This window comes from Gymnogyps californianus, chromosome 8 (assembly GCF_018139145.2).
Source record: "Gymnogyps californianus isolate 813 chromosome 8, ASM1813914v2, whole genome shotgun sequence".
In the NCBI taxonomy this organism is placed as follows: domain Eukaryota; kingdom Metazoa; phylum Chordata; class Aves; order Accipitriformes; family Cathartidae; genus Gymnogyps; species Gymnogyps californianus.
The window spans coordinates 34,953,283-34,975,227 of NC_059478.1; the positions used below are offsets into that span (position 1 = coordinate 34,953,283).

The window sequence follows — 21,945 nt, forward strand, 5'->3', positions numbered from 1 at the left end:
TTTTGCTTTTTGAGCAACTCCAAGACCTTGGAGGAAAAAAACCAAGGAGAAAAAACCCAAGGAGAAAAGTTTACAGAGACCTTTCTATTACCTTATCCGTATCATAGGGAAGGCCATCTGTGTATTAATACTGTTTGTCTAATGAGGGGGACTTCCAGGGGAAAATTTAGAGCTTTTGAAAAAAGTTTCTGACCAATATGTTTTCAAAGAGAAGTTTTAATGATTAAAAAAGAATAAATGGTTTATGTTAGTACTACAATAAGTCTTTCTTGCTGTTTACCAACTGAGAAGGGGTATCATTTAGCTACTGTTAAATAGCTGCAGCAGGCCCAATTATGTCATGTAAGGTATGAACCTGTAAAATAAGAGGAAAAAAAGAGCTGTCTGACAGTGTAATTGCAGTATAAGACATGCAGTGATCCAAAATTGCTATTTACGAACTGAGAACAGAATTGCTTGTGCAATGAGCATCCAGAAAGCAGGCTAAGGTAATTTGTATTATGTCAGCTGATTCTGCTTTGGAATTCTGTTAATACTGTGCTTACCTCTAAGAGCGCTCCTTGAAAATAGCACGGTTTGGCAGGCCTGTTTGGATTGCATTTGTAGCATCATACTTAGCAGCATACAAACACGTATCTCGTTTGTAAAGGAAATGAAATTTCCAAGATGATACATGTATGGTAGTTGTACTTAGATGTGATTGCCCCTGAAGTAATTACCTCCCTTTAGCGTTAGTTGTAGTACGGACCCTGTCGTGCTAAGCTTTGTACGTACCTAAGCCTAGGAAGACCTTGCTGTTATCAGAAAAGGGAGTGAAAGAAATGGATGATGCTGGAAAGCGGGGCTCCCTCTGGCTAGTGAGGCTCTGTGACTCAGTGACCAGTTGTGCCACACGCCCAAAGTCTGTGAAATTAAGCACTGCTATTTTTAGTCCTGTTCTGGTGACATACCCAGAAAATTATCCCTATACTCTTATTAACAGAAGAACTTCTCTGCTCAGAGGACTTGGGCTGCTTCGTGGTGATTTGTAGGAAAAAAACCCACAAATTTTATTTTCTAAGAAGTTTAACAACAATGGCCTCACTTTTAGTTGTTAAGGGAAATATCTTTTTGCTCTGTGGTTTACAGCACTTGGCAAATGAGGCTGGTAATTACCAGAATTTCTAAATGCAACACTGACAATTGTGAATTATTAATGCTTAATACCCTAAGAATGAAGGTTAGATTAACATCGGCATTTTCGTTCTCTCCAACTGAAGTTTAGTGTTTTGCACCATGTAACTCAGAAGGGATTTTAAAAAGTACCAGTCCCACTTTACAAATGGGGAACCCAGGTCCAGTAAGCCGAAGCTACTTGCCCAGAGCTGAAGGGACAAAGGGAGCCGCGCAGTTCGGGGCTGCGGGTCACCTGCAGATAGATCCCGGAGGAGGGATCCACCTGGTGCTGCAGTACCCAGGGTGGCATCAGAATTTTGTACCGTGGACCAGGCGAGGAGGTCCCAGTGAGGCTTCGGTATAAACTAGCGCTGCTTTATGCAAAAGTGAACGGAAGGGATTCACAGTTGACATCAGTGAGCTTTTACGACGCTGCTGCTGATACAGAATCTATGCAATGGTACGATTGGAAAGGAACCTAGTTGTAAGGCAAGTCAAGTTCTCGCATGTCATCTAGGACAGAAAAGCCCTCACTGGGATAAGTAGTGGCTTCTCAAAGAGTGAAGGCAAGACAGAGCCAAAGGGCTAATGGGCTTGCCGACACCAAGAGAGTGAGACTATCTTGTTGGCGGCCAGGAGAGGGCACGTCGTTCCTGCGTTGTCAGCAGATAAGGGCATTCTGCCAAATACAGTCACCTGCAGACTGCATTTAGAGGAAGCGCCACCTTCCCGTCCTCGCCCCGAGTGTCCCTCCCAAATCCAGCTGTGGCGAACCTCTGGATTTGCCATCAAGTGAAACCTGAAGTTCGATGTTGACTTACCTGTTCCTGAAGTTTCTAGTGGTATGGAATGCAGAAGAGCAGGAACCACCTCGGGTTTTAACCTGGTTAGGGCATTGTATCTGATTCCACTTATTTCAATATTTATTAGCTAGACCTTTAACAGAAACCCCTTTCTGAGGAATGAAGTACCAGGCACGCGTGCAGGCCTCTGAGGACCTCCACCTTTTCCTAGTGAATCGTACCTTATCACTGTTGGGAGCAGCCAGGTTCTGCAGCTCAAACACGCCGACTTCTCCTTTACTGTCTCCTACGAGCAGGCAGTCGGTGTTCTTAGCAAAGAGTACAGATGTGAATTTCACTCTGGGGTTGGCAAGGCAAGAGATCACAGGGTTCAAGCTGTAACCCAGCAGAGGCAAGAATTAATGGGTAACGTTGCATTTGCCTCAGCGTACTATCATGTAAAGTCTAACAGTAATGCAGGCCTGATAAATGTTGCGTGTTTTACTTTTTATGTTCTAGATTAACTCAAAAACTAAGAAGCAAGGCAGTGTTTTGTTTGTTCTCTACCAGAACAAAAATCCCGGCTGCTATTAACTTAAGATATCCTGGTTGCCTAAAATCTGTCCTATTGCGTAATATGGGGGGGGGGTGGTTAATATTTTTATTATACGAATAATTTGCTTTTTGCTACCGCAAGATTTGGCAAGCCTCCTACTCCACTGCGGGCTTTGTGCTGTCATTAATACTAAATAGTACAGACCAGCAGTACAAGGCCCCAGATGAACTAAGCTGCACATGAGATGTGCACCTACTTTACAGTAGTGGGAAAACGTGAGAGGTATCTGAACTTCCGACCATCTTATCTCTATCAAAGGTCCAAAGTAGCTCAGTTTTGTTATTTTTCCTTTTAACTATGGCAGTGGTAGAATCTATGATTGCTGCAGAAAAAAAAGCAGTTTTACCCTTTATCAGTTCCATGAGGCATCCAGCCCCTTCTCTTATAATTATAATTCTCTGGTAACTACCATCTGCTTTTACAAAATGAGTATTTCAAAATGCAATACTTTCAATAACTAAGCAAGCAAATGGCATGGAGCTGTCATGATCTGATAACAATACTGATTAGGCAATAATGTGTAGCCTTTGTGGCATTAAGTTTCGGCATCTTCTTCGAGAAAAGTAATTACTTACGTGCTGACACTAAGATCCCAGATTTCTACTCTGCTTTCATTCACTGCTGCAAATATGAAGGCTGATTTTGGAGACCACATAATGTCATGAACAAAAGCAGTGGTGGAACTGAAAGTTAAAATGGGCGTCTGTGAATCCTGGTGCCATAAAATAATGCTCCAGTCTGCAGAGCAGCTTAGGAACATGTCAGTGCTGAATGGATTCCAAGCGACTTTGTACACAGGACCCTTGGTGTTTGGGAAGAAACAAAAAAGAACTTTGTGTTATTCTAGAGCTGCCGACTCACAGGATGGTTTTTAATAGTGACCTTTCATGGAAATCCTTGACTGTCCTTTGACCTTAATAGCAAAACCAGCATTGTGTTATGTGTACCCGTAGGAAATTAGGATGAAGCAGATGTGATAAGACAGGAGAGATCTTCGGAATAGAAAGCATTCAGCTGATGCTGTCCCTTCACCAGTTGTTAGGAGAAGCTGATGCTGAAAGGGTAGCTCCTTGGATGAAGCAGAGACTTTCAAAAAAAGAGGTGCTGTTCAAGTTCTGCCATCTTTCTCTCAGAGGTGAGACTATTTAACTGTGGTTTGCAGGACAATCAGATTACTGATTGTTTTCTTAAAATAAAGCCAGAACTAAAGCTTTAAAACAGTTTATAGTACAAGTTTTAATAAATTACTTAAAAAAAAAAGATCTTTATAGTGTATACAGTAATCCTGTAAGACTGTGATGCTTTAAGCTATGGGAATTCATTCTTAATATAAGAAAAGAAGTTTAGGTTTCTTTTGTTGCAGATGTTTTGTTTAGTAAATATAAACAAAGAACCTATTACATTTGTGAACTTAATTGAACAGTTTCTGCTGTCATTACTTTTTCTACGTATCACTCACCTTATGGCCTCTGTATGTCTCTAGAAACTGCTCATTGCGTGAACAAGAACACTGGTGGATATGACCCTCTTCTGTTCCAGCAAGATAAAAATTAGTATCCTGAAAGAAAGGTAAAAGTAGCCTATGTTGGATTAACCTATTTATCACTCAACCAAAAATCTATAAAGGACTGGATGAGTTTGGCAGTGACAGTCTTCTGAAGAACTAAGGTGGAGTTGCCAGGATGTTGTGTGTTGGGCTGCTTGCATGTGTGCTGCAGAGGTGTATGCGCGGTTGATATAGCGGTGCCAGATGTATCAGATTTGGTATGTGTGTTCTCCATCTGTGCAGAACAAATGCTGTGATTTTTGACTGCTGAAAATCTCGGACTTTCTGCGATCCACGTGGGCAAACGCATGAATTCTTCAAATGCTCTGTGGACAAAATATTCAGCTGGATAAAGAGGAGAAGCACAGCCATCTAAGTCTTAGACTCGGGAGATGCTGAACAGTCAAATCCTCACTGATTTGACTAACACGCAGAGGAAAGCTACCCTAGGATCTGGCCCAAAGCAAATGTGAGTAACGTGGCTGAAATGATATAGTTGTTCACGTACAGGGATTACTTGCTTGGTTTACCGTATCATCCATTTTGGGTAAAACTGTTATTAGCTAAGAAGCAATTTGTTTCAGAACTAAATAAGCTTTAAATACCAGTGCCAAGTCCCAGGCTAGTGCATATTAAAGTAGCTCCAGCTGAGGATCTCAGCCCTGCTGCATAGTTTTCCTGGATAATACTTTAGCCAGGATGGACTTTCTAAGCCTACCTTTGGATGGAAGTCAAAGCACATTCCAGCTGCCTGTTGAGATATCAGAGCTTCACTTTTCCTTTCTTTCTCACCTGGTAATTTTTTCTTCTTACTTTCTGTTCGCTTTATTTTCATCAGATCTGTGCAAATAGCAAGAGTTTTTGTCAAACAGGTATGTGACAGTGCTATGAATAACTTGTGCTTCTTTGGAATGCTCAGCAGCTCTTAAGTGTTTTGTGTATGATAACCGGTATAAAGAATGTCACCTGAAATAAAAGGAAGCAATTGCAATTGCAGGTATTATCCCTCTGCAGAAAAGCTGCAGGGGAACATGCTTACCAGTGCAATCTAGTCTTTTCTGTATAAGCCACTCGGTTATTCGACCATCTGCTGAGATACAGATTAATCTCTCTTTTTTGCCATCTTCTGTTGCACCTCTGTCCTGTTCCACCCACCTCAGTTGCCATACAGGACCTGTATGTTTATTTGAGGATTCACTGGGACAAAAGATGCACATGATAAATCATATATGAACAAAGACAAGACAATATATTTGAAAAACAAGTAACCTTCCCTTTTGTAATGAACATCAAGTCTTATGACAGAAATGTTGTTTAGCTTTTCTTTAAAAAAAAAAAAAAAGAAATCTGAACATTGGCTGTTTTCTCCAGGAAAATTTTTCTTTTATCAAACACATTTGATATTTAGTTTCAGGGCACTGTTTATGTGCTGACACCTTTCATTGATATCTGAATCATGAAATCAATCTGCACCTTGTAGGAGAGCACCCTAGCCCTGGGGAGCTGCCCTTAGGGCAAATGTCTCCGTGATCCCCACCCCCCACCCCCATTTTCATCTTAATTCCTGCTTATCCCTCACCTATTCTGATGTTCTCTCCATTTTTGGCAAGTGGAATCAGTGAGAAAACACCAAAAGCTACCACTGGTCTCCCACAAGGATTTATTATCTGAGGCAGGATTGTCCTAGTTAGTTAGTACATGGAGTATAAAATGATACGTGGTGGTAACTTGCTGCATTTTCTTAAAAAGTCAGAACATAGTACTCATTTGTTTCACCTTTCCAGCGTGGGGAACTTGCTTTGTATGCACAGCAACAGCGCAGAGAGTTTCATACCCCAAATAAGGACCAGTGGTGTTAATGTAAGCCTTAATTGGCAGAAATAAGAATAGAAGAAGGTGGCAGTGCAGAGGGAGAATGGCAGTGTCTGAGGATTTGGCTATATCAGTGTGAATAGGTGGATGGGAAAAGTCTGGTTGGCCCATGCTGGCCCTTCCTGGCATTTATGCACTATCATAAACTTTTGTGTCTGCAGTTTTGCTCCAGAAACTTCTAGTATTTGAGAGTATTGTTTATGTAGGCATTTCCAGTCAAAACTGGAAGGTACTGACAAAAGTTGGAAATGAAAAAATTGTGCAACATCCCTGAGCATTCACAAGCCTTACTTATCAAGACTGTTACTATTCCCTCAGCTTCTCAGTTGTGGATATTCTCTTATTTGTTATTTGCTAAGACGTGACCAAGGTGGGAGGAGGTGGGAAATCATAGCCTTACCTGCTGTCCAAAAGTGCGGTATCGTTACAACTCCGTACGTTATAGATTGCGACAGAACCATTGTACATTCCAACTGCTAAAAGATTCGGGCTTGCCATAGAAAAATCCAAAGCAGTAACACCATGCTCACACCGGAAAATACGCTCTGGCCACTGACCAGTAGAAAAATACAAGAATGTTTTAAGTTAGTTTCTTAATTTACCTCGGTCTTCTCAACACTGGATACCAAATTGGCAGGCTCTGCCGGAAAACTCAAGTGCTGACGACCATAGTGACTACTTCTAGACAGAAATTAGGTACTATATTGTAAATGGTTCAATTTATTTCTTGCTGCGACTGATAAAATCAGGAAAAAATAAGTTAGATGGGCCTACTCCAAACCAAACACCTAGAAATCAAGTTCCCTAAGATTCAGTTATGTGAGTACAGTGTGAGGTTTTTGTTTGATTGGGGTTTTTTTTCTTTTTAAAACAAACTTGGCATTTTGGAAAATTTCTCCAGTTGTTTTCTATCTTAAAATATGAAAGTAAGTACCTTTCCAATTACAGAAACTTAGCTGAAGATAAAATGCAATCTAATGTACTTCAGGTAATCTGTAAACCACTATTTTCATGTAATTTCTCCATGCAACCAAAGAACTGATTCAGCTCTGTTATAAGATTAAATCCTTAAAGCCACTGCACCGAGCTCTTGAAATGGGAAACAGCAGAGTGTTAGTTTGCAAAGAACTGTATTTCAGTGTGCATGCCAGGTCTTATTTCTTAATGTTAGGGACTTGAGGACTATGGTAACATCAGGGAGTCACAAGAGTATTTGATTGTTGATGTGATAAATATGCATGAAAGACTTGACTCTGCATGATTTAAATTAGTCTAATACACAATTTTGGCCAAGTGAAGTTTGTAGAACAGATCAAACTAAAGTTGTGTAATTTGATGGCAATCAGATGGATTTTACTGCGTCACTTTGTAATCGAGATTTCCAAGATTTAAAAAAAAAATGGCTAGTTTAAAAAGGATCACTTTTCAGATGGATATGTATCCTGGTTTTGGCTGGGATAGAGTTAATTTTCTTCTTAGTAGCTGGTACAGTGCTGTGTTTTGGATTGAGTGTGAGAATACTGTTGATAACACGCTGATGGTTTAGTTGTTGCTAAGTAGCGCTTATCTTAAGGATTTTCAGTGTCCCATGCTCTGCCAGCAAGCAGGTGGGCAAGAAGCTGGGAGGGAGCATGGCCAGGGCAGCTGACCCCAACTAGCCAAAGGGATATTCCATACCATGGAACGTCATGCCCAGTATATAAACAGGGGGGAGTTGGCCGGGAGGGGCAGATCGCTGCTGGGGCATCGGTCAGCGGGTGGTGAGGAATTGCATTGTGCATCACTGGGTTTTTTTTTCCTTTTTTTCCCTCTTCTTTTTTTTGTTATATTCTTTTTCATTACTATTATTATTATTATAGTAATATTTCATTATTGTTTTTGTTAGTATTATATTTTACTTTAGTTATTAAACCATGCTTATCTCAACGCACGAATTTTACCTTTCTTCCCGATTCTCCTCCCCATCCCGTTGGGAGCTGGGGGGGAGTGAGGAAGTGGCTGCATGGTGCATAGCTGCTGGCTGGGGTTAAACCACGACAATATGTAAAGATGTAAATGTTACATCTATGAAATCTACTGTCTTTTTGACAATATTATGAGAAGTTAGATTAGCTAATTATATATTTTTAATTTTTTTTCCTTCAGCCTAACAGAATTTCATGGTACAACAGAAAATGGACTAGAAAGGATAATCCTTAAATTTAAAATAGAGATGTTCTCTGTAATGAGACTTTGGAAGTATTGAACAAATGGTCTATAGATTTTGAAAAACAAAAGGTAAATTGATTTATTTTCACATTTGCTGTGCTCAAGACTTTTCCAGTCTAAAAAATAATTTCTACACACCTGGGTCTACCCACAGGAATAACAAAGCAGATTTACAGTCTTGGGTAGGTCGCCCTAGGGATTGGAAATGGGATACAGAGATCTGCATTGCTAAGTTGCCTAGCATAGACTGGTACTTCCTGAGAGTTGTAGCCATCTGTTAGTTGTTCAGTGGCCTGTGTGCAATGAGTTTAGTTCCTGTGAACAGATGTCCATGTTACTAAACCACCAGTACAGTCAGCACCTCTGTTGGAAGTGTCAATTGAGAGGACGGACAGGCACAGAAACTAAACTGCTTCCTACAGGCACTTGCTTTGGGCCAAGATTTAAGCACATTGCTAGGTACTGCAGTTGGAATCAGTTTTCCAGAAATGTGTGGCTTAGGCTAGCAAATTCAACCTTGCTGGCTAGGTCTTGCTTTTTGGAACTGGTAGAGGGAAATAAATAAAGCAGAAGTAGTATAGCAGAAAAATGCATTGAAGAAAAAGAAAGAAAACAAACTGGCTGCTCATTACCATGGGGTTCTTCAATGACCAACAGCAAGCCAAGCCTTTCTTCTGTTCTTTAAAATCAAACGCTCCGTAACCAACAGCTAAAAGATCCTAAAAGCACAGATTAACAGATATATGTCAGTTTAACTTGAAGTTCGGTTGTATATTTTTAAAAGGCAACTTTCTGCTAACAGTGACCCCCAGTGCAAAGTCTGGAAAATAATGCTCATGTCATATGCAAGTAGAATAACACACAAGAAGAACAGAATTTCAGAATTTCTGGAATACTGGAAACTGCTTCAACAAAAAGTACATTCACAGTCACTATCAGTTGTGTTTGCAGTCCCCCCTCCCTGGCCATCATAAAAACATGTCCCTTTCCAGAGATGAATATACATTATTCTATAACCATATTTTAATGTGCAGTGTTTAATGGAATATGTAATAATACTTCTACTTTTCTCTCTCAACATGAGCTGTAAAAGCAGCTTCAGTGAACACCTCAAACTCCTAGCTTTTAGCTCTCTACAGTGGGGTCCAATGAATTCCGTTCATTCCTTTCCATAAGTAGAAGTAAGAAACAGCAGCAAGACTTTAGTCTTCAACTCCATTATTTTTTTTTTTCCTACACACAACAAGTAGTTTGTGGAACTGATGCTTTAAAAGGAGGTATTTGTTTGCCCTATAATTCTAAGACTGAAGTCTATAAATGTGTCCAACTTTGTAATATCTGGGGATCTGGTGTACTAACAGTATGAAATGGATTTATTTTCTCTCTTTTTTCCCCTTGGGGCAATCTTACTGGTTTTATATTTCTCATCCTCACCTACTTTTTACCTTCCTTCCATTCATTATTTTTGTTGTGGCCATAAGAGAGCTCTGTTGGAAAAACTGAGCCTTACATTACTCTGAAAGTGGAGATGTCTGAGTCATTCTCACCTCCACTGAAACTGAGTTAAATAAACTTGGGCCAGCTGCTCAGAAATCTGTGCCTGTTATTATGCATCTTATCCTTAAAGTTTGATGAATGCCACTTTCTTGGGAGATTACTGTTAGAAACAAAGATGTGGTATCTAAACTGTCATGAATAAACTCCACCAATGGTGATAAAGTTTAGTAGTAGGGGTTTAAATTTCAACTTCCAATTCCGTAACAGACCAAGTCTATTATCTTAACATTGTTGTTCAGGTGACCACCCATGGTAAACTGGACCAATTAAGTTCTGGACCAATTAAAGCTGTCGTGATACAGTTGTAGGAAAAGCCTAGCGCAGCTGTCCAACTTGTAGAATAATGTAGCAATATTGTTATATGGAAGGATGAAATACAGAGGGTGGGATGCAAAGACAGTCTACCTGACTGCAGGGATGAATCCATCTCTCTCAGATCGCTCCCAACAAAGTACATCAAAACCGGGAGTTTATTTACACCAACAATTGCTTATACCATTTTGTAAACAGCTTAGAAGAAGCAATTTGTTAACTCACGGGGTTTACTTTGCTCCAAGCCATACTGCTCACACTGTGACCATTAGTTAAATCACATCTATATGACCACAGCCGTTCCAGTCTGGGAGGTACAATTTCTTCTGGGGTTTTATTTAGATCTGACAGAATTGATGGGTCAATGAATGCTTCCTTCTGCTCTTCCTTATCCTTCTTTTCCTTGTCATGCTCTTCCTGTTTAGGTTCTTTCACGGCTGCTACTGTACCACTAGTGTCTGATGTAACATTGGGATCTAAAATGCACAAATATAGTAGAGCCTGAGTAGTAACATTTCACTTATCTAACTCCAGTCATTCACAGCAGAAGAAAAATTTGCCCTTTCAGCAAGTATTTTGCAGCAAAAAAAATGAAGTGGAGGTTTGAGGAATTAAGACATCCTAACTTCTAAAACTGTGGCTAAAATGGTGATAGGGACATAGAAGATGGCTGGATCAGGCTGTAGTGTGCCGGTTATGCTCCAGGTGTTTAACGTGTGGATTTAGTTACCCAGCAACAAGTTAGGAATTTATGTCCATCCCCCACCAGGAAAGTTTCTAATCTCTCGTATTTAAAAATTTGTTTAAACAGGGATTTTTTTCAAGTTAGATGCCCAATTTTAAAGAGCCACACTTACGCATTAATGCTGTAACACCGTAGCTAAGTTACATGATGCTGTAATAAGTTGCTCATTTCTTGGGAAAATTAAGTGTAGAGCATATTTTTAGACTGCGTTTGCTAAGTATTTGTTTACTCACCCCTTTATTTTATGTAATGTGCAAATCATAAATTGATCTCAGATCGCTGTTAACAAAATAAATAAGAACACAATAACTGCCATATTGCCAGAACAAAAGTCCTCCTGGCCAGTATCGTGCTCCAGCTGTAGCTAGTTCCTGAAGAGTGACAGAATATAACAGGTTCATTGCCTGAGAAACTGAAACTCTCTGTGACACGAAGACATACAGTACAATAATAGCAGTGTGAATCTGCCCTTTTTTTTTTTTTTAATCCCTGTGTTAACTTGGAACGCCTGTAAAAGGTAAAATATTACTTAGCACTTGGGTCCAGGTAATGCCTCTTACAGTCTGCAATGAATGTACTTTATGTTAGCCTGATTGATAGAAGTTTGGTGTCTAAAACTTTTGTTTACCGTCAATCTCCTTATTAAAAAAAACTGTAAAAGACATTCCAATGCAAAAAACGGTTGGAGAAGTAGCAGAATTAATCTGTATCTTAACTGTCAGGAAACAAGTTTGACTAATATTTCAAGTAAGTCTCAGTTTCTGGTGCTAAGGGGAGATGAGCCAGCTCAGAACTCATTTATTCAATTCTTCCACCAAGTATGGTAGGGATGTCTGTTAAAGTGAGTGTAAAACTGCAAAGTTCATGTTGACATCTCATAAACTCTCCTTTCCTTTGTCTATTTCTTAAATGACTTGTTGTCTGGAAAGACATTCAGTGAGGGACATAACTCCATGACTTTCAATAGCATTCAAAGCCTTGTGCTGAAAACAGGGTAGGCAACAAGAAACAAACCTGTAAGGACAGGAAACTGCCGATAAGCTGCAAGTTTGGGTTGAAAAATATTCTCCATTAGAATCCTCTCCATGAAAAACAAATCCTGCTGAAAGTTTTCTGATGTTAATATAGCTTCTGAATGGCATTCCTCCTCTTCATGGATTCTGGCAAGAACAGCACCTTCTGAAATCATTATAGAAGTTGTGCTGCCTGACAACAGATAATATGGGAAAACAGTTTTAACATGATAATACTTTGCATATAAAAATCAACGGGGTAAGAAGTCTCCTCCTCCTCCACCTGCAAAAAGCATAGAAGAATCTATCATGATCAAAAACCACTTACATTATGTCGTGGTTTAACCCCAGCCAGCAGCTAAGCACCACGCAGCCGCTCCCTCACTCCCCCCTCCCAGCGGGATGGGGAGGAGAATCAGGGAAAAAAGGTAAAACTCGTGCGTTGAGATAAGAACGGTTTAATAAGTAAAATATAATACTAAGAATAATAATAATAATGAGATATAATAATAATAGTAATGAAAAGGAATATAACAAAAAAAAGAAAAAAAAACTCAAGGGAAAAAAAACAGTGATGCACAATGCAATTGCTCACCACCCGCTGACCGATGCCCCAGCAGCGATCTGCCCCTCCCGGCCAACTCCCCCAGTTTATATACTGGGCATGACATTCCATGGTATGGAATATCCCTTTGGCTAGTTCGGGTCAGCTCTCCTGACCATGCTCCCTCCCAGCTCCTTGCACACCTGCTTGCTGACAGAGCATGGGAAACTGAAAATCCTTGGCTTAAGATAAGTGCTACTTAGCAACAACTAAACCATCAGTGTGTTATCAACAGTATTCTCAGACTAAATCCAAAACACAGCACTGTACCAGCTACTAAGAAGAAAATTAACTCTATCCCAGCTGAAACCAGGACACACTATTAATTTTTTCTTGCTTTAATTTTGTTTTCTTTTATTGCTCAGATACTCAGTATGATGAGATACTTCTGGAATTTTTCGCAATTGGGTGTTTTGCTTCTACTGTCCTAAGTAAGTTAGTGCCAGCAAACTCTGTCACTGACTATTTATCTTTATTTAAGATCATTTACGACAGCATTGTACAGAAAAGGTCTCGGTGCAGACCTGTCCAAGATTCTTCAGCAAACTCTCTTTCAAGTGCCAGACAGGCAGACCAAGCATTTTCTTCTTGTAGTTTTCAGCACAGAACATAGTGATATGCATGGTTTAGAAGGATGAAAACATGGCAGAAATGTAAACCTGGAAAAACATTACCTCTGTCGGAAGAGACAGACATAGGCTGATCGTGCTCTTTAGTTGTATGAGGTTTGCTGCTTTTCCCAGTTGTGGCTCTGCTGCCTTCTGCTTTTGACGTAGGTTCTATTTCCGATACATTAAATGAATCGTACAAGTCCCAGGAAGTGACCGTCATCCCTGGAAATGAATGACACTGTATTATACAAGTCTCTTGTTTCAGTACATTATTATAAAGGACTCCGTACAGCTGAGCAAAGGTTTACTTTTTGTACTACACTCCCAACTGTTTGGCAGAGGGGCTTTGAAACCAACTGAGGGTCGGACAAGACCGTAGCTGTTGTGTGATTGCAGCAGCTACATCAGGGTCTTCTGGGCGTGTGGCTTCCCTTCCGCAGGGCCATCTCCCAGTGAAACAATGCTCCGTAACCTTGCCTTTGTGTGCTCAGCTTTTCAAACATGGGTTGGAATGAGCCCTGCTGATGCTCAAAGCACGCAAAAAAGGGGAAGATAGGTTTTCAAATCAGATTAATACCTATTTTACTTCTCCTTTTTTTTTTTCCACTCATTTTACATACAGTAATGAACACAAAGGAAGAATGTTTGGAACAGCATTCCCCATAGTTTTCTTTGGCCTCCTACACAAAAAAAAATGTCCATAGTGAGGCAAAGCTCAGCATGTGCATCTAAAACCTAGATATTCCTCTTTTTTTAGAGCATTGAGGTTGAACATTTTGTAAAATTGCATCTATCTTGTGAGACTGCCAAGATTTTCTGCTTTCCCCAAGATTTTAAATCTCATAACAGAGGTTCTCTTCTTTGCATTATGGCAAATAGAAACAGAAAGCAGCGTCAGAAAAGTTAAGGGGAAAAAAGGGAACTGTGTCCTTTCATATTTCAAGAGCATAGTTGAGTATTAGGTGAAGTTCTGCCTCCTAAGAAGCACGCTCTGCTTGCAAAGTGCTGAGGCAGGCAGGACACAGCAGCTCTCAGCTAGCATAATGACTACTTTATTGCAATGGATACAGTGTGCCAGTGCCAATGGTCAAGTTTTAGGAGGGGCAGAAAAGGCCACCACAAATCACACTAGTCTGTCTGAACTTAAAGCTCTGGAAGTGAAAGCTGAGGAAGCATCTTCTCCTGCTTAGAGATGGAAGAAAGAAAAAAAACCCTTTCCTCAGTATCCTGCCTGTGTGCGGGGAGTCTTCTGAGGTCCCACAATCTAGCTGTATGCTGCAGTTTTCCCAAATAAATATTTAATAAGTAAACTAAATGTAATAATACACCCAACTGCCAAGGGTACAATGTAGTAAATGAGGGCCCATTCTTATTAAATACCCTTTCCTATATGGTACTCAGAAACTTTACCTTTGTCTTCCATGATGATTTTGTCACATTGTACTTCCTTGTTCTTTGCAGCTCCATTAATGGTTTGCATCATTTTTTCTACAAAGCGATCATTACCAGGTCTATTTTTGCAAATGTCAACATAAATCTTATTCCGCTCCCTTGGAAAAAAGAAAAAAATAGTGTGTATTGACTTTCTGAAAAACATTTGCATTCAACTTCTCAGTGTATTTAACCACAAGTTGAACAGGAAAGGATACTCCATCTCATAAATTTACTGCTCGGGTTTTTTTGGATTGCTAGACTTTATTTCACTCTATGTATCGTCTTTCAGCAGGTATTTCTGACCTTGTGATGCTGTCCTAAAACAGAAATGGCCTGTAGAGGTAGGCATCAACAAAAATCCCTACTCCATCTACCTTTGCACTTTGGTGGAATTCAGAGGAGTTCAGAAATATGTAGCTCTCATCACTTGGGAGTGAAAGGCAGTGCATCCAAGAGACAAAAATGAAACTAGTACGTTTGTATTTTGTCCAGCCCTCAGGTTCTGTAGGAATGGTCAGTGGGAATTGTGAAACTTTCTTGCTTATTTTGGTTTCAATATTCTAACAGCAGACATAGATTGTACCCCGCCTTAGCCCACCAACATGTTGCTGTGCTCAGGAAGAGTCACTGCTCCTATGCAGTTGGCAGTACGTGCTGTGTACACCAGCTAAGTCTGATTCGTAGGATGCTCTTCATCTTCCTTCTTCCCAAAAATCACACCAGTGTGATTCACAGGCGGTGGGGGCTGGAGTCCTACCGTTAACTTTGTGTGTATACTAGCAGAAAGAACTCACTTATCTAAGTTGTTTGACTTGCCAACTGCAGTACACTGCATCTCAGGCTTTGGGGCTTACGTCTACAGAAGCTGTGTGACAAGTCTATCAGTCTGCCATCCGTCACAGGGAGAAGTTTGCTGCACTCTGTCCCAGTCAGCTCCTGGGTGTAAGCCAAAAAAACTGTGTGTTCTGGGTTAACTCCCTACCAAAGTTCATGGTAGTCCAGGGAGGAGACTCTGAAGTGGAAACACACTAGATGCAACTCAAGGGAGACACAATATTTTAACAGGCAAGGTCACTTGCAGTGGGGTGAGGTTTCTTCTAGCTAGAAGGACCGTGAAGAGCTTCAAAGGAAGCCAAGGCCTGCCTAGTTTGTTGATATCTTTGTTATTAATAAATGATTAGCTGTAATGCTACACACAAGAATCAATGCAGAGGTTTGCAGTTTCTTACTGCTTTCATTAAAATTAAATCGTGTAATTCATGTATACCACACTTCCCCATCTTCTCTTTCCCCCATCCCCTGGGTGTTCTCTTGTCACCATCCCCTGCTTTTGCTAGTCTGCCTTAATTTATCAGTGAAAGAGGGTATGAATTTGATCAACAGGATGGATCTGTAAGGAATTTAGGCTGTCTTGTCAAAAGAGAGACTCCAGCCCAATATGGCTTTAAACAGAGGTGAAATGACAAATTGTAGTAGTCAGAACACTGAACCTACGTGTGAGCAGCAGTTCAGGACTTTGCGATCAGCAGAAATTGGGTGTGCTGAGCATACTACATGCATGTACACAACTACCAATATACATACAGAACTCTTCCAGCATCTTCTGATTCTACAGACACCACAACAGATGGTATATCCAATATCCAGATAGTTTCCGTCTCTGTGAGGTAAATATCCACTCTCCTATCTAAGTCTTCTTTTGTCAGTTCTTCTTTTATCTCCTCTTGCCTCACCTGCACATCTGAAAAATTATATGAGGTTAACAAGCGAGGCCTTTTCTGCTCTAAATTTAAAAGAAGACAAATTAATTCTAAAAGTATTTTAATGATCAGGAGCCAAAACTTGTGAGGCACTGAGTTCCTTTGAAGTGCTGGGCATCTCACATCCACCGACTGCAGTGTCTCACAAATCACAGCGCTCCAAAGAACAATTTAAGTCTGTAATTATATAGTGTATGTTCTTTACCAGATAAGCTAACAGTTGTGTCTCGTCGAGAGCCAGGTTCTACTATTTCATCTAGTATGGACTCAGTTGTTGATGCGTTTGATATAGAAGTACTGCTGCTTCCATATGTCCTTCCGTAACAGAGAAATAAGCAGAAATAGTATGTGAAAGTCCAGACGTCAGTTAGCAAAGCACTACAAAAATAGCAGTGTTGTTATCAGGATAAACCACAGAAAACTGTAAGAGCACATACAGTGATGCTTGTGTTGTAAAAGAAGTCACAGAAGGCTTAGGAAAGAAAATAATGAAATGCTTTGAAAAAGACTTAAAAAGGAAGAATTCCTCTGACAGCATATCCTGAGGCATTAAATAGCTGGTGGAAAAGAAGCTGTTGAGCTCTCAGATTCATTCTTAGCATATAATAACGTGAAGTGTTGGCTACCTACTGTGTGATAATGCGTACCCACAGATAGCACTGTTCTCAACCAGAATTCAGATCCTTTGGTGCTTTGCATGTGCTGAAATGTCTTTGAAAAGCACAAGAAACTCATCCGAAGGGATGAGCTTGTTAACAAAAATAGATAATGTTCATAGAGGTGATAGCTGTGATAACTAGAAGTAAAACTCAAAACTTAGGTACAGTTGGGAGGTTTGTCAGCAGATTTTCTCTTCCTCAAAAGCTAAGCGTGACCAATTATACATATACAAAAGGCATTTGAAAAAGACAATTTTTAAGATTTGTATTTAAACCTAAAGTTAAATCATGTCATTTTGTTTTTTTAAATGAAGAGCTCTTGTCTCCAAAAAGGATGCATTTATTTTTCAGGAGATACCTTGTATTTTTAAGTCATTTTTTTGGTGTATATTTGCTCCTGGTTAATATCCCTACCTCTAGGATTATTCCTTATGATAGCTACCCTAGGAAACATGACAAAAAGAGAGTTCTCAAAGAGCAATCTCTTTTTCTCAGAAATCACAATGGCATTAACTTTGGCAAAGAAAACTGTAAATAATGCTTTTCTTTAACTTGTATTTTTTCCCAGTGCTGACTTTACTAGTCTTTTAGTCCTTTTGATTAAATAAATAGCATCTCCACTCCATACAATTTGAATGTGTACACACCATTGGATAAAGTGATGTGGTTCATTATTTTTCATTTTAAACACAAATAGTTATTTACCTTCTTTTGCATGACTTAATTGAATTTGTCAGCCTGAAGATAAAACAGCTCAAGTCCATTGACTTTGTTTATTCCCTCTGTACTGAAGGTTTGTAAATGAAAGCTAGTAAGTAGCGAAACACGTAATTTAGCAGTTTTAACTCAAAAGTTTTTGTAGAAGAACATTTTTTGAAATGGATGCACATATGCACACAGAGGTAACTTGCTTAAATTAGTTTAAAAGACAGAATTCTTATTATAGAATCACAGAATGGTTTGGGTTGGAAGGGACCTTCAAGATCACCTGGTTCCAACCCCCCTGCCATGGGCAGGGACACCTTCCACTAGACCAGGTTGCTCAAAGCCCCGTCCAGCCCGGCATTGAACACTTCCAGGGATGGGGCATCCACAGCCTCTCTGGGCAACCTGTGCCAGTGCCTCATCGCCCTCACAGCGAAGAACTTCTTCCTTACAGCCAATCTAAATCTCCCCTCTTTCTGTTTAAAGCCATTAGCCCTTGTCCTGTCACTACCTGCCCTTGTACAAAGTCCCTCTCCAGCTTTCCTGTAGGCCCCTTTAGGTACTGGAAGGCTGCTGGAAGGTCTCCCCGGAGCCGCCTCTTCTCCAGGCTGAACAACCCCAGCTCCCTCAGCCTGACTTCATAGGAGAGGTGCTCCAGCCCTCTGATCGTCTTCCTGGCCTCCTCTGGACCCGCTCCAACAGGTCCACGTCCTTCTTATGTTGGGGGCCCCAGAGCTGAACGCAGTACTGCAGGTGGGGTCTCACCAGAGCGGAGTAGAGGGGCAGAATCCCCTCCCTCGCCCTGCTGGCCACGCTGCTTTTGATGCAGCCCAGGATGTGGTTGGCTTTCTGGGCTGCGAGCGCACGTTGCTGGGTCATATTAAATTTTTCATCCACTAATACCCCCAAGTGCTTCTCCGCAGGGCTGCTCTCAATCCACTCATGGCCCAGCCTGTATTTGTGCTTGGGATTGCCCCGACCCATGTGCAGGACCTTGCACTTGGCCTTGTTATGTTATTATGTTAACAATATTTTGATATTTTAACTGAAAGAGTCAAGTTTTTAAAAAGGGTTGTCTGTACTGAATAAGTATCATTGAAACTGACAAAATACTTTCAAATAAATGTGTAACTCTTCAGTGAAACCAGACCTTTTGTTTCCAGAGCATTTTTCCATACCCACAGCTAAACAGGTATTGATATATTCCAGTTTTTGAAAAAACACTGCTTGGGGAAGGCAGAGAGCATCTGAAGTAGCTAAAGGGAGTATATTAAGGAGCTGCAAATGCCCCTTCTCAGCTGTACAGCCTTGCTCAGACAACCAGAACACAACCTCCTCTACCTTTACGATAGTGTTTTGTCACACGTGTATAGGTTCCACCATAACTTTGTATGCAGGCCTAACCATTACAAGACCTGCAGTTTGGATGTCTGCATTTTTGAACTGTGAGGTACTCAGCACCATCTCTAAAAATGGTCCATTCTGCTATGTTACATAAAAAATATGTGTTTTAGGAAGGAGAATTTGACTAAAATCAGAAACAGGAGTGTGTGCTGCAGTCTGCTTTCACCTGTATGTATTAGCATTTCAGCTGTAGTTCTGACGTAGTCAGTCACGAGTACTGACAAATTCCATTTATTCTATTTGTTACTACTCCTCAAATTTTAAATGACGACTGTGACAGGTATGTTTCTGTATTTTGACAACAAGAGTATAATTATTAGCCCTGCACAATTATTCCAGCTCCCAACCTCTCTGAAGAGCAGACGTGTGGCCGCTGCAGAGTAGGTACCCCATGAGACAGGATTTAAGAGCCAGCATATTGACTTACCTTGAGAACAAACCTAAACTAGCATTCACTCCTGATGTCTGATGCATGGAGAAAGAAAAGAGAGAACCAGATCCTGTGGCCCCGAAGTAAGCACTTGATGCTAAGATCTTGCCCTGCCTGGGTACAACAGTATTTGGATCTGAATGGAAGAGTGGATGGGGTGTCACATCCTTTCCTTCATCATCAAAAACCTGAAGAAATATTGAAATAATGGTAATAGTTTCACTGTGTTCCCAAAACAAGCGACAGTGATGACACTTGCAACATTTTATCTCACCTGGAATAAAAAGAAGACACTGATCCAAGCAGGAGCCTGACAGAACAGATAGGTAACCCTTCTCTGCAAATGATGCCTAATATACACCAGGACAGGGGCGAGGGGGTTTGCATTCCTGCTTTCCCCTGAGAAAGGCTCAGCCTTGAGAGGGCTGTCACCTTTGCCTGGGACTTCTTTGGAATTCTCTATAGAAATGGCTGCAAAATATCTGGAAAAACTATGTTCGTCTCACTATCGGAGCCAATTCTCCTTCTTGGTCAACCCTGTTGCCTTTTCTGGCTTGCTTATTCTGTAATGAACACCAAGAGTGGCTTATTGACTATAACTATTCATGTCAAATTAACCGTACAGCAAAAGCAACGAGGGAAACAATTATGCATCTTTTTTTATTATACTGCTCAAAATATTTTATTGTAAGAAGGTATTCAGTAAGGTCTTTAAACGACTCTTAGTTTATGTTATGGGAGTCTTCTGGTTTTTAGGTAAAGACATACAGGTGCTACAGTCAATGTATCTCACAGATTTGAAAGCAAGTAGTTCTCAGATTAGGAGGAGAACTGTTGCTCTAATTTTTTTTTTATTATTATACTTGCAGATTGTTTTTGGACACTAATCATCTTCATTTCAGAATGGATTAAACTCTTGGATCATTTTCTTTCTCCACAGCTCTTCAACTTCAGACATGCCTTTTCTTTCCTCCTCCCTCTCCCACATCCTTCCTGACAACTTTTTAACATTGGCAATAACTCACATTTGAAACTTTTTAGTAATAGTGTAAATGGCTTCTCACCCGTACGGCATACTTGCTGCCCGCGAGAGACCCCCTGTCCACAGCTTTGCCATCGGAAGTCGTGGACTGGCTTCTGCAACTTGCTGCTCTGTTTGCATAGATGCCACTTGCGATGCTCACTCGTCTTTGGCTGCCAGAACTTGCTCCTGATCCTTGCCTTACCCTGAAATCAGCCGTAGAAGTTCTGTTTCAATCAACAAAATACAAACAACCAAATACAAGCACCATGTTACTTGTCCTTTAACTTTCATGACTGGTTTAAAAGATTTAAGCCATTCAGGATGATAAGCCTGAAATAATGTAATTCCTTCAGCAAATCTCCGTTTGGCCTCTAAGGCGGCTTTTTTAAGCGGTGATAGGAGGAGCAAGGTGGACAGGGCCGGGGGCAACGCCTGCTGTAAAATAAAAGCCTAAAAGACATTTTACTGGTATTTGGTTTTCTGGGGCTAAGCTTACAAACGGGAACTGATGCGGCAAGAAAGGGGCAAGAGATGCAGCCTGTGGCTACGTGCGTGTGGGGCCGGTTACACAGGCACGCTGTGGCGCACCGCCGCCGGCTGCCCGCTCAGACCGGGACACCGGCGGGAGCCCGTCCCTCCCTCCCTCCCTCCCGGCCTGCCCCTGCCCGCCGGCCCGCCGTGCCTGGAGCCGCCTGAGGGAAGGCCGCGCCCCAGGCCCCGAGCTGGGACAGCCTTTTCGCGGGCTACCCGCGGGGAAAGCGCTGCCGGGGAACCCCCCGCACCGCCGGCCAGCGGCCACTCACGGGGGAGGCCGCCGGCCGCCGCCGCCGCCGCCGCCGGAGCCCTGCATGGCGACCACGCTCGGCCGGGACAGCGCGTCGCGCGGTAACCATGGCAGCGAGACCCAAGACGCGGCGCGGGGATTGGCTGCTTAAGGACGGCGCCGCCGATAGGTCGGGCCGCGGCGCGCGGGTCGCGTTCTCCCCCGCGTCCGCCCGTCTTGAGGAGGGACTCCGCGCCTCACCGCGGGGCTGCGGCCTCCCCGTCCCCGGGGCCCCTCTCCGTGCCTGGCGGGGCTGGGCCGCCGAGCGCCCGCCTCGCCTCGCCTCACCCTGGGGCGCCCGCCCCCTGCCCAGCCCGGGGCTCCTCCCCTGCCGTCAGGGCCGCGGCAGCCCCCGCTCCCCCTTTGTCACTGAAGCACAAAGGTCCTCGGCGGCCTGGGGAGACGGGAGCTCCCTCCGCCCCGCCGTAAAACTGGGCCCCGGTGGCGGGGATCGGGGCAGGTCTGGACTTTTTGGGGGAGGCTTAGGGGTTCGGTTTTTTTGTTGTGGGGTTCCCCCCCCCCCCCCGTTTGCTTGAGTCAGCAAAGTTGCATGCGTGGGTGCTTTCCTTCCAGCGTCGCCCCTACGGGGACCATTTTTGAGGATTTAAAATGCGTTTCGTTGGGAAGACCGGTGGCAGAGGAGCGGCTCGTGAGAGAACTGCAGATCGTAAATGATCTGTGCCCC

At 42.0% G+C, this 21,945-nt stretch overlaps 1 protein-coding gene across 1 annotated transcript; it reads right to left on the reverse strand.

Annotated features, from left to right (window-relative positions):
- Positions 1-310: 310 nt before the first annotated feature.
- Positions 311-21,287, reverse strand: DNAI4 (dynein axonemal intermediate chain 4). The gene is made up of 18 exons (XM_050901078.1): positions 21,241-21,287; positions 20,478-20,640; positions 19,478-19,601; positions 19,331-19,334; positions 16,421-16,518; positions 16,040-16,196; positions 14,432-14,571; positions 13,085-13,243; positions 11,808-11,999; positions 10,274-10,524; positions 8,812-8,898; positions 6,372-6,523; positions 5,139-5,296; positions 4,818-4,939; positions 4,013-4,111; positions 3,129-3,355; positions 2,180-2,333; positions 311-355 (listed from the first exon to the last, which is right to left on the reverse strand). The coding sequence occupies exons 1-18, from the start codon at positions 21,285-21,287 to the stop codon at positions 311-313; spliced, it is 2,379 nt and encodes a 792-aa protein (XP_050757035.1).
- Between the last annotated feature and the right edge of the window lie 658 nt (positions 21,288-21,945).

Bases quoted from the DNA above. Each gene is read 5' to 3' on its own strand.
- DNAI4 (XM_050901078.1), bottom strand. From the start codon at position 21,287: ATGCAGGGCTCCGGCGGCGGCGGCGGCGGCGGCCGGCGGCCTCCCCC. The intron at 19,602-20,477 runs GTGAGAAGCCAT...ATATTTCTTCAG, and splicing joins GCAGCAAGTATGCCGTACGG to GTTTTTGATGATGAAGGAAA. The intron at 356-2,179 runs GTACGATTCACT...CTTATTTTACAG, and splicing joins CTGCTCCCAACAGTGATAAG to GTTCATACCTTACATGACAT.